This window comes from Pistacia vera, unplaced genomic scaffold, assembly GCF_008641045.1.
Source record: "Pistacia vera cultivar Batoury unplaced genomic scaffold, PisVer_v2 Contig476, whole genome shotgun sequence".
NCBI classification, from domain to species: domain Eukaryota; kingdom Viridiplantae; phylum Streptophyta; class Magnoliopsida; order Sapindales; family Anacardiaceae; genus Pistacia; species Pistacia vera.
This window is the reverse complement of record NW_022196308.1, coordinates 503,019-515,601: the sequence shown is the minus strand read 5'-3', so window position 1 is coordinate 515,601 and position 12,583 is coordinate 503,019. Positions and strand designations below refer to the sequence as shown.

Sequence of the window (12,583 nt, the reverse complement as noted above, 5' to 3'; positions counted from 1 at the left end):
CATAATTCATATATAAATACAACTCAAACTAAACACTGAATACTGAAGCTAGAATTAATTGAACTTTGAGAAAATGAAGTTTCCAATTGTTTCATTACTCATTTTGTTGTCAGCTTCATGGAAAATTTCACTTCCAACTCAAGAGAGTATTTTGTCATGATCCTTCTATCTGTTTTTCTATAATTGTTAGTTTAAAATTTGTGCTTGCTACCCATGTACACAGGTTCATAGCCTGATGGTAATGGATTTGAATGGTGGATTCAGTAACAATTATTTCAAGTTGGCCACTACAGGTTTCTATTCGAAGGTATATAAAGTCTAGAATTTCTTATGCATATGTTCTTATGAAATTAATGTAACTGATACGGATTCTGTTTATTTATTATTTTCAGGGCGAACTTGTTTTCTTCCAAAAGATTAAATGGGTAAAGTGTAGCAAGGGCGGGCGGGCTCAGAACATAGCCCCAGGTCGTATACGCAGTCTACAAAGAACACGTAACAAGAAAGACAAGGACGATGAGGATGATGGTGAGGACAACCGGCGGCCATCAGACTCTAATTTTCTTTCACTTATACTGCTAATAGTACTCATACTGATGCTGTTCTTGATGGTGTTGTCCTTGATTGTCTGGCTTATGAGTTAGATGATTCTCTACGTAGTTGAGACAAACAAGCAATCACACCGATGCAGCTTTTAATAATGGGGCTTATGATTTCCTGGGTTTTGAGTTAGATGGTTTTTTACTCTGAACAAACTTGCTGTTTGTACTTTTTTAAGATAAACTTGTTTGTACTTTTAAATGGTCAGCTTTCATTTTCTTTCACTTACACTGCTAATAGTAGAAATGAAACTGAGCCATTTCATCTGTAGATCCCAACAAGGTTGAATTTTCACAGGATGAAGACATCAAACAACAGCCAGAGAATGAGATCCATAATGAAATCCATCCGATTGAATGAGCGACTTCAATAGTCATGATACAATAGCATAAAGTTGAGGATAGAAAGTTGATTGATGGTGATTGGTCTACTGCAGAAAATTACAAAATACAACCTCGAAATGGTCCATTAAAACCTCTGAGGTTTCCTTTCGCTAATTCATCCGTGTCGCCTTCCATCCACCCGGTAAGAGGAGAAAGCCAAAAGATGCTTCTCTCATCTGCATCTGCATGTATGCAAACCTCTTAAATCCTCGCACAGTCACAAGAGATCATCACGTGTAATATACTTCTGTAGCAGATAACAGCCGCAAAAAAAAATACTGGCCCAATCCGTCAAACCTACACATGCAAGCCCACTTCTTTAAACCCACATATACTTTCGATATAAAAAAACACTTCAACAATCTCTTCAAAATGCATAATCTCTTTTTTTTTTTTTTTTTTTAAATAATAAAAAATGTTTGTTTGTAGAATTGGAAAGAAGATTGAAAAATTGGAAGAAGAGGGGGTTTTTTTTTGGGTTAAACGCATGGAATTAGGTAATCATTTTCTTTGAACAACTATAAAACCCGAACAAGTTCAAAATTTAACCTAAAAGAAGAGTTAAAAAAATAATAATAATAATAATGTGGGTTGATGACTCAATTTGCTTAGATGCAGGGGCGGATCCAACCCCTTTAAGGGTAGGCTTAAACCTTACCCTCAAGTTTTTTTTTTTAAAAAATTATTAATATATAGACCTATAAAATTGCTATTAATATATATACTTAGGTTCATCCTTGGATTTTAAAAAAATAAGAATTATTATACATATAGCTAAGCCTACAGAAAACTTGTTATTAATATATATATTCCAAAACCAACATCATATTAAAAGTTTAAAACTTTCTCCACTCTTCTTCCGGCTCCACATTCATTTTATGGTTTTACTTCCAAAATTCTTTACTCTCTCATTCTCTCATTCTCTTCCTCATGCTATTCGATCTTAAAACTTTTGAAGACCAAAATTGTTGAAGCTTTCACTACTTAAGGTATTACAATTAGTTGTTTTATTAGTTTTAGGTAAGTATATTGCTCATTTCAATTTAGTTTATTTTAGAGCTGAATCATTTTTTTTTTTTTTTTTGAGGTTTTTTATTCTAATTTGACGAGAAAAGACTTGGATCTTGGGAGTTTATTTTCTATTTTGTGTCTAAGAAGGAACTTGTTTTCCCAAATTAAAACCTTAACTATATTTTAAAAGAAGTTATTCTTTACACTTCACCTATCACTTTCCTACATTTCAAACGTCACCTTTCTGCTACTCAAAATAAATAAAGAAATTTGAGTTATTATCTATGTTTATATTAAGAAAATTCTTTTTTTTTTAATTAATTTATATTAAAAGTCAATACAATGTTGACTTAATTTAAGTTTTGGTTGACTTTAGCTTAGTTTAGGTCTGGTCAGAGTAATGAAAATTTATATTATAATCTTTGGAAGCCAAAAATTAAAAAATTAAAAGAAGATTTTGCTCAAAGTTTATTTAACACATTTACTCAAAATTTTGCTTCCCATGAATTTATTTAAGTAGAAAAGTATTGCGTTATTACATTATTTTCTCTTAGGATCTTGATATTATATTATTTTATTTGTTTAAGGTTTAATAATTTTTTAAAGTATTTACTAGTTGTTTAACAAACAATGACGAAGCTGCGGAGACTCCTCTTGACAAAAATCTTGGATCCGCCATTGCTTAGATGTATAGAATTTAATCCAACCACATATGGAGTCAATCTATTTCCATTCAACATTCTTTTTTGTTTATTGGTAAAAATAGACAAAATAAAATAAATATGTTTTCCTTTTTCTTTTAAAGTAAACATGTAACCATTTATGCCCTTTCTTGTCAAATTTTCCATTTGCTGTAACTTTTCCATTCAGAATTTAATTTTTGATCAGATTTTTCCACTCCACTTCTCTCTTTACAGGAAGATTCATTAACCGAATTGATGTGCTACAGCTAGCCCCCAATCTTGACTAAATTTGTAGATTAATCTCGTCAGGATCATTATACGACTGCTAAAACTTCCACTAAATTCTATATTGCGAGCTTAATTAAACTGCCTGTTTTACTAAAGCTTCTTCAACTTTGCAATTGCGATATTCGTTAACAGAGTAACACAATTTATAAAAATGGGTAATTTGATACAATATCATTGAATTATAGTGCTAGCATACAAGTGGAGTTGAAGAATCTCTTGCGAGTGATTCTGGAGAAGTAAAGAGAGGTTTGGGTGTCTATCCTCTTCATTTACGATCTCTTGCAATCCTACTTCTTCATCAAGCTCAAGACGGTTGTAAATCCAATGTGAAAAATATAGTTCACTAGTATGATCAACTGCAACATCAATATTCTTTCTTCCTCTAACCATTTCTAAAACCATCATTCCATAATAAACCATTATTATGTCCAAGTGAGCCAATATTATTGTAATACTGTTTCACCTCTCTCGTTTACAATGAATGCAATTTGCTCTATTGTTTGCTATATATTAGCAGGACCTCTAAATGTGTCTGCGTGGTCCATTAATGTTGAGGTGGTCGACAACTCTAATATAAATACAATGTTTTAAAACCCAGCCTAACTCGGATAGTTTAACCGGTTCGACTGGGAACTGGCCAATGAGCTGGGCCAGGTTGAGCAAAAACTTTGGGGTTAATGATTCACCTAGATTGACCCATGGTTGGACCATGGTTACTGTAGTGAACCACCGGTCCAACCGCTTTTAAGCCAAAACCGGGTTACTCTTAACCCCATCCTAATTTGTAAAAACCTAAATTTAATTTCTCCTTTTCAGTTTTCATTCGACATTTTCTCTCTTCCACTCACATTTTCTTCATTTCATCTTCATTCTAGCTTCATTCAATCTTCATTCTTCACTTCAGCTTCATTTCATCTTCACCGTTTCTTCATTTCTGCATTTTCGGCAGTCGTGGTCAATGCATTTCCGGCAGTCGCCGACAATAAGGTAATGATCTTCAGTTCTTCTTCGCCACTTTGGGTGGAATTAAGGTTCAAGTTCTCATAACTTCGCCTATCTCTTCCACAAATCCTTTCTCTTCACCACCACAACCAAGCCCACCACAACTCTCTTTTCTTTTCTCATTCACTCTCCACCAACCACCCTTTAACCTCTTTTTCTTCTCTTGATCCCGCCGCTTGCTCCATTTCCTCGTTTGGGTTCAGCGGCTCTCTCCATTTTCACCGCAGCAAGTGCAACTTTCGCGGTCGTTTTGTTGTGGCCATGGCCGCATTTGGGTCTGTCCAGAAACCAGAGGAGTGGCGTGCGGTTCTTTCGCCTGAATAGTTTCCAATTTTGAGAGAAAAGGGAACTGAGTATGATTTATTTATTTTATAAATTATCATTTACGCATTCATCTAAATTTTGGGTTTCTTGAAAACTTGGTCAAATTATTGGAATGCTTTGTGATGAAAACTTGGTAAAGAGGAAATGCATGCTAAGAGATTGAGTATAATGATTTAAAAACAGAGAAAATTTTAGATTTTTGACATAATTTCAATTGTTTTAAAAAATTGTAGTGTTTGGTTCTGGGTTGTTTTATTTACTTAACCTCCCCAACAAGACAACTTTATATTTTGCAAACTGCAGTTTTTGCTTGTAGTTTTGCATTGACAGAACATTGCAAGTTTTGTTTGCATGGCGTTGGATTGTATTTGCAGTATGATGATGTCATCAGTTTGACCCGCCAATCAAACCGGTTCGATCGGTGGTTTTGTCCCGGATCGGTTATTAAAACATTGTATAATCCTCAAGTGGGTCTTGAGATGGAGACGTTCATGATACGCCCTCCACGCATAATCATCAAAATCAATCGACTTAAACATTAAAGTCTCTTCTTCTTCTTCCTTCAACAAGTTCCCATGGATGTGGTGATCATCTTCTATGATTTCGTGTTGACCAGTACCGCTACTAGTCAAAGTTGCTTTGGGAATGAGAGGAGAAACCCTACTCTCTGCTGGAAGATCACAAGCAGAGTCATTGATACGCAACGTGAATCTTTATAATCTCCATCTCCCAAACATGCCACTGTCTTCCTCTCACTTTCTTCAACTTCCCATTGCTCCATACCTATTCATACCAAATGCATGAGCCAAACAACTAGAATCAACGTGACTTGTTTCAAATATCTACTCTTAAGAGATTAGTTGAGTCACAAATTTCTTTTTTTTTTTTTTTTTTTAACTAATAACTAATCCTCTAAATCCTAAATTAATAACTAAATAAACCTTTAATGATCATCTTTATTAATAATTAAGGGTAATTAAATTCAAGATTTCTTGAATAATATATTCAAGCATCTCTATTCAATCATCCAAACACCGAGGTGGTTAAGTCATTAAAAAAAGGGAGAACAACTTACACATACCCAAGGTTTATCGAAATGATAAGTTGGTACCTAAAAAGTTTTGAAACGACAAATACGTACCTTCTGTCATGTTCTGTTAGTGATTTTCGTTTGATAATAGTGAAAAGACTAAAATGCCCTTGAAAGTTTAATATTTTAGTTTTTTATAAATTTAAAAATTTCTAAAAAACCCCCTAGGTTTGCTAATTTGACTAAATATCCCAATATATAAAAATTTTATAAAATAACAAAAACACCCCTACCACCCGCAGTGTCAGATTCCGCCCAACACCGCCGGAATCTGGTCGAAAAATTGTGTTACGACATAGACCCGTCGGATCTGTGTCGTAACGCATCGATCTGGCTTTTTCTAGCCAGATTCGTGGCGGATATGGCCGGAAAATGCCAGATTTACGTCTGGCCTTTTTCGACCTCGACGGCCAGATCTGGCATTTCCCAACCAGATCTTTTGTTACGACACAGATCCGAAGTGTCTGTGTCATAACACAGTTTTCCGGTGAGATTCCGGCCTCGACGGTCAGATCTGGCCGTAGATCTGACCTTTTCTGACCAGATCAGCCACGGATCTTGCCGGAAAATGCCAGATCTACGTGTTACGTCACAGATCCAATGGGTCTGTGTCGTAACACAATTTTTCCGGCCAGATTCCGTCGGTGGTGGCCGGAATCTGGCACTGCGGGTGGCGGTGGTGTTTTTGTTATTTTATAAAATTTTTATATATTGGGGTATTTAGTCAAATTAGAAAACCTAGGGGATTTTTTAGAAATTTTTAAATTTATAAAAAACTAAAATATTAAACTTTCAAGGGCATTTTAGTCTTTTCACTATTATCAAACAAAAATCACTAACAGAACATGATAGAAGGTACTTATTTATCGTTTCAAAACCTTTTAAGTACCAATTAATCGTTTTGATAAATCTTGGGTATATAAATCGTTCTGCCTAAAAAAAAAAAAAAAAAAATTACCCAGAAAAATATCCGAACGTCACATGTGTGTTCAATTAATTAATACTTTAATTACGTTTACGATATCATACAGAAATAAAGTTAAAAGAGACCTGAAGTCAGCTCCGTTCTTGGCCAACAACTGGNAGCCCTAGATACAAGGGTGAAGTAGTTAATTAGAAAATAAAATTTTGATCAAATCATCCAAGTCAATCTTTAAGCTGTTATTTTTGCTGCCAATTAAATGTTTCACCATGTTGGGCCTCTTTGCACTTCTTGCAATGTCATCCTTCTCAGCAAGTTATTCTTTGAAATAAATTCTGTGAAGTGGTTGAATATTAACTAAGCATAATAAATAGTTTATGTGTTCTTGCTCAGTGGTTTCTGGATTAATTACTTTCGGGGCTTACTCTTCTCTTCCTATCTTTGCCAGGAAAAAAGTGCAAGAACAGAGCAGGTTGCCCGTGAGGGTTTAAATTTTACTGAAGAAATATTGAGTGCTACCTCATTTTCCCGGCAGTTAGCAGAGCAAATGACACTTGCCAAGGCCTATGTCATCATTGCCAAAGAGCACAATAACCTTCACCTTGCTTGGGAGCTCAGCAAGAAGATCAGAAGTTGCCAGCTTTTGCTTTCGAAAGCTGCTATGAGAGGAGAGCCTATTACACTAGATGAAGCAGAGCCAATTATAAGTAGCTTATCATCCCTCATCTTTAAAGCGCAAGATGTGCATTATGACATTGCAACTACAATAATGACAATGAGATCTCATATTCAAGCCCTTGAAGAGCGTGCAAATGCAGCAACAGTTCAGAGTACATTGTTTGGGCAATTGGCAGCTGAATCACTACCAAAGAGTCTCCACTGCCTAAAAGTCAAGCTCACAGTTGATTGGCTTAAAAGCATGCCCCTTCAAGATCTTGCTGCTGAGAGAAAGAATTCTATGCGACTTGTGGACAATAATCTCTATCATTTTTGCATTTTTTCAGATAATGTGCTGGCTACCTCCGTGGTTGTCAATTCTACTGTCGTCAATGCTGATCATCCAAAACAGATGGTCTTCCACATTGTCACCAATGGAGTCACCTATGGAGCTATGCAGGCTTGGCTCCTCAGTAACGACTTCAAAGGTTCCACTATAGAAGTGCAGAATATAGAAGAGTTCTCATGGTTGAACGCTTCATATGCTCCCATTGTGAAACAGCTCTTTGATGCAGAATCACGGGCCTATTATTTTGGTGAGTATCAAGACATGAGGGTTGAGCCAAAATTGCGGAATCCAAAGTACCTGTCTTTGCTAAATCACCTTCGCTTTTACATTCCAGAGATCTATCCTCAATTGGAAAAAATAGTTTTTCTCGATGATGATGTTGTTGTTCAGAAGGATCTGACACCACTCTTCTCATTGGATTTACATGGAAATGTGAATGGTGCAGTCGAAACTTGTCTTGAAGCATATCATCGTTATTACAAGTATCTCAATTTCTCAAATCCAATAATTGGCTCAAAGTTTGATCCGCAGGCATGTGGATGGGCTTTTGGTATGAATGTATTTGATCTGATTGCTTGGAGGAAAGCAAATGTGACTGCACGGTATCATTACTGGCAGCAGCAGAATGCTGATCGGACACTGTGGAAGCTGGGAACTCTGCCTCCTGCTCTTCTAGCTTTTTATGGACTCACAGAGCCACTCGATCGGAGATGGCATGTTTTAGGATTGGGTTATGATATGAACATTGACAATCGTCTGATTGAGAGTGCAGCTGTTATTCACTTCAATGGAAACATGAAGCCATGGCTGAGATTGGCCATTAGCAGGTATAAGCCTCTATGGGAACGGTATATAAATCAAAGCCACCCGTATGTCGATGATTGTGTCACAAGTTAAAATCTGCTTCTTCTTGATCATCAGTAATTTAATGGATCTTCAATATTTTAAATCCTCTACCAGTGATCGCATTGTTGTAGAGTCTAAAGTAGAAAATTTTGACTTTTTAGGAGCTTTTTTTCATTTTTCCTTTTCTTACCATAGTATCGAAAAAGAAAACAAATTTCATATACATTAGAAAGTTTAAAGGTACTAGGTGAAGAGTTGTGGGGGATTCATTTTTGGCTGATGGGTTTTCTTTTTCCCTTTCTGCAAGCTGTAGAATTATTTGTTCTTTAGCAATTCTTGTAATAATTTCTCAGCTCTTTCGGATTATAACATAGTTGAACCGGAATATTCTCTTTTTCTCTTCTTCTTCTTGCTTTTGTAACTTAAAACAGCATCCAGATAATCTGGCCATCATTGTGTATTTGTGAGATAATATTTGAAATTAATTCTTTTGAAGTCTTCCCTTTTATAAAGAATTTCTTGAGTTGGAAAATATTTACTTGGAACTATGTGCAATTTTTAAAGCTTGTTTATATGTACAGTTCTAATCCATTACTATAGTAACTTCACTTTCAGAAATTGAGTAATTTTGATTTAAGTTCAGTGCAACAGCTTAAAGTACAATGGCAAATCGGCATGGCTTGTTGGCCATATGGCATTTAGGTAAATTCTGTATGATTGGGCTTTCATGTAATTTAGAATCAATGAACCTTTCTGTAATACCTTAAAATTTTGGAAGCCACCCAGAACTCCAGTGACAACATTGCTTGCATTACAATTTTGGAAGCCACCCAGAAATAGAAAAAGAAAAATGTCTCTTCACACTTACACATGAAATGTCAATCCAGAACCATGCAATTTCTCTTCTGTGATTTGATCCAGACATTTTATCATCTCAGACGTGAGATGATTCTTCCAATCACCAACCTCACCTTTTCTGAAGAAGAATCGATTATCAACGATGAGTTGGTTGCTGAAGTTCTGTGCACTGTTTTGATTTACTTCCAAGTTGCTCAAGTTCTTAAAACTGCACAGCTTAATTATTTCCCGCACCACACCTTCACTCTCTTCCTGTGCTGAAAAAGGTTGACCCAAAAATTCAGCCAATCTCTTCAAATGAACCACAGGTTCCCTCTTCATTTCCTCATATTTTAAGAATAAGATTTTCTCCGGGGATTCTAAACTTGTTCTCCAATACCCTAACACATGGTCCCAGAATGGTCCATCATGTGAAATTCCTTCACAAAACAGCTCAAATGCTTCTTCTAGTGAAAGACGCGGTAAGTCTTTGGACCTCAACTTGTTCATGAAGAACCACTTAGAAACAAGAACATCTTTTGCATTGCGGCACACGTAAACGAAACGGCAAGAAGAGTCTGTGATGGATTTTGGGAACAAATCATAAGGAAGATGAGTCGAGAAAAGGCGAGGCGAAGGACTAGTTTTGAGATTAGAAATGGATTCATTTTGACTTATGTATGAGTCCAATAACGGAAAACAATCATGAGGGCCAGTGTTAAGTAAAGGGTGTGAAGAAAACTCATAGCGTGATCGGTTCATGGTGGTGAAAATGAGAGCTCTGAACCACGTCGTACCTGTTTTCGGAGAGGTGGCTAAGAAAATATCAGTAGATTGAGTTGTGAACAAATCGTGGATGAAGATGACTCCTTTTAGGGTGCCGGATGCTAGCCAATAGCCTTTGTATTGATGTAGATCTAGTTGATCAGTCATCCAATGTCTTCCATGGGGAAGCGTTGAGACAATCTCTTCATATTTTTTGGTAGCTTTTCGGAAAGCTTCATCATCCTCTTCTTTCTCATAATTGGTTGCCATAGCTTTGTTGCAGCTATTGACTTTGGAAATTAGTATTCTAAATATTTAAGCACAGATCTTGATGTCTTCAGTGGCGGACCTGCTTTGCTTTGTTGCTTGGGATGGTGATGGCCATTTTTTAAATTTTATGTAGTTTAATATAAGTTTTTATTAGGAGTTTGTTTTGTTCAATTTTTAAATTACTTTTACTTTTAAAAAATGAAATACCTCAAATATAAAATGAACANCTCTTTTTCTCTTCTTCTTCTTGCTTTTGTAACTTAAAACAGCATCCAGATCATCTGGCCATCATTGTGTATTTGTGAGATAACATTTGAAATTAATTCTTTTGAAGTCTTCCCTTTTGTAAAGAATTTCTTGAGTTGGAGAATATTTACTTGGAAGTTGGAACTATGTGCAATTTTTAAAGCTTGTTTATATGTACAGTTCTTATCCATTACTATAGTAACTTAACTTTCAGAAATTGAGTAAATTTGATTTAAGTTCAGTGCAGCAGCTTAAAGTACAATGGCAAATCGGCATGGCTTGTTGGCCATATGGCATTTAGGTAAATTCTGTATGATTGGGCTTTCATGTAATTTAGAATCAATGAACCTTTCTGTAATACCTTAAAATTTTGGAAGCCACCCAGAACTCCAGTGACAACATTGCTTGCATTACAATTTTGGAAGCCACCCAGAAATAGAAAAAGAAAAATGTCTCTTCACACTTACACATGAAATGTCAATCCAGAACCATGCAATTTCTCTTCTGTGATTTGATCCAGACATTTTATCATCTCAGACGTGAGATGATTCTTCCAATCACCAACCTCGCCCTTTCTGAAGAAGAATCGATTATCAACGATGAGTTGGTTGCTGAAGTTCTGTGCACTGTTTTGATTTACTTCCAAGTTGCTCAAGTTCTTAAAACTGCACAGCTTAATTATTTCCCGCACCACACCTTCACTCTCTTCCTGTGCTGAAAAAGGTTGACCCAAAAATTCAGCCAATCTCTTCAAATGAACCACAGGTTCCCTCTTCATTTCCTCATATTTTAAGAATAAGATTTTCTCCGGGGATTCTAAACTTGTTCTCCAATACCCTAACACATGGTCCCAGAATGGTCCATCATGTGAAATTCCTTCACAAAACAGCTCAAATGCTTCTTCTAGTGAAAGACGCGGTAAGTCTTTGGACCTCAACTTGTTCATGAAGAACCACTTAGAAACAAGAACATCTTTTGCATTGCGGCACACGTAAACGAAACGGCAAGAAGAGTCTGTGATGGATTTTGGGAACAAATCATAAGGAAGATGAGTCGAGAAAAGGCGAGGCGAAGGACTAGTTTTGAGATTAGAAATGGATTCATTTTGACTTATGTATGAGTCCAATAACGGAAAACAATCATGAGGGCCAGTGTTAAGTAAAGGGTGTGAAGAAAACTCATAGCGTGATCGGTTCATGGTGGTGAAAATGAGAGCTCTGAACCACGTCGTACCTGTTTTCGGAGAGGTGGCTAAGAAAATATCAGTAGATTGAGTTGTGAACAAATCGTGGATGAAGATGACTCCTTTTAGGGTGCTGGATGCTAGCCAATAGCCTTTGTATTGATGTAGATCTAGTTGATCAGTCATCCAATGTCTTCCATGGGGAAGCCTTGAGACAATCTCTTCATATTTTTTGGTAGCTTTTCGGAAAGCTTCATCATCCTCTTCTTTCTCATAATTGGTTGCCATAGCTTTGTTGCAGCTATTGACTTTGGAAATTAGTGTTCTAAATATTTAAGCACAGATCTTGATGTTGTCAGTGGCGGACCTGCTTTGTAGCTTGGGATGGTGATGGCCATTTTTTAAATTTTATGTAGTTTAATATAAGTTTTTATTAGGAGTTTGTTTTGTTCAATTTTTAAATTACTTTTACTTTTAAAAAATGAAATACCTCAAATATAAAATGAACAAAATATGTTTTTTTTTTTAAATTCTTTTATTATTTAAATATATCAAAAATAAAAATATTAAAAATATATTAAAAAACTAAGAACTAGCCAACTGGGTTGCTTGTAGTGATGGCAATGGGCCGGGCCGGGACCGGGTAACCCTTGGCCAAGGCCCAAGCCCGACCTCATGACACAGGCCCAAGCCCGTTACAGGTATGATAGGCAAAGCCTAAGCCCAGTCTGACGGGTTTTTTATAACCGTAGGCCCGGCCCAAGCCCCCCTTTTTTAATAATGTTTATCTTTAAATATTAATAAATATTAATTTTTTTTATATTTTTAATTTTAGAAATAGTTTTTAAATATTAATTGAAGCTATTTCCGCAAATAATTTAAGCAATAAGTGAGCAATTAAAACTCCATAATATTTGATCATACTAACTTTTCAGCTGTGCATAATATGTTATGGTGAAATCCGCTTTTATAAGTTGAACCAAACCCATCTAACTCATTTAAAGGCAAATTTAATATGTTAAACCTTCAATATGGGATGAAAATTGAGGTTGGGGTTTGGGAAAAATGGATATATATATATATATAGGATAATATTGTAATTAAATATATAGTATAAGGGTAAATTA

The 12,583-nt window shown here is 35.8% G+C and overlaps 3 protein-coding genes across 3 annotated transcripts; 1 reads left to right on the top strand and 2 right to left on the bottom strand.

The window, feature by feature from the left end:
* Positions 1 to 241: 241 nt before the first annotated feature.
* On the top strand, positions 242 to 8,645 carry LOC116146306 (probable galacturonosyltransferase 11). The gene is made up of 4 exons (XM_031431714.1): positions 242 to 307; positions 393 to 584; positions 809 to 867; positions 6,697 to 8,645. Exons 1-4 carry the CDS (start codon positions 242 to 244, stop codon positions 8,204 to 8,206), a joined length of 1,827 nt encoding a protein of 608 aa, XP_031287574.1. The 3' UTR covers positions 8,207 to 8,645.
* Positions 8,646 to 8,901: 256 nt separating this feature from the next.
* On the bottom strand, positions 8,902 to 10,027 carry LOC116146305 (flavonol sulfotransferase-like). Its single transcript, XM_031431713.1, has one exon. The coding sequence runs from the start codon at positions 10,025 to 10,027 to the stop codon at positions 9,020 to 9,022; it is 1,008 nt and encodes a 335-aa protein (XP_031287573.1). The 3' UTR covers positions 8,902 to 9,019.
* A 545-nt stretch (positions 10,028 to 10,572) lies between these two features.
* LOC116146304 (flavonol sulfotransferase-like) lies at positions 10,573 to 11,744 on the bottom strand. Its single transcript, XM_031431711.1, has one exon. It carries the CDS (start codon positions 11,742 to 11,744, stop codon positions 10,737 to 10,739), a length of 1,008 nt encoding a protein of 335 aa, XP_031287571.1. The 3' UTR covers positions 10,573 to 10,736.
* Positions 11,745 to 12,583: the final 839 nt, after the last annotated feature.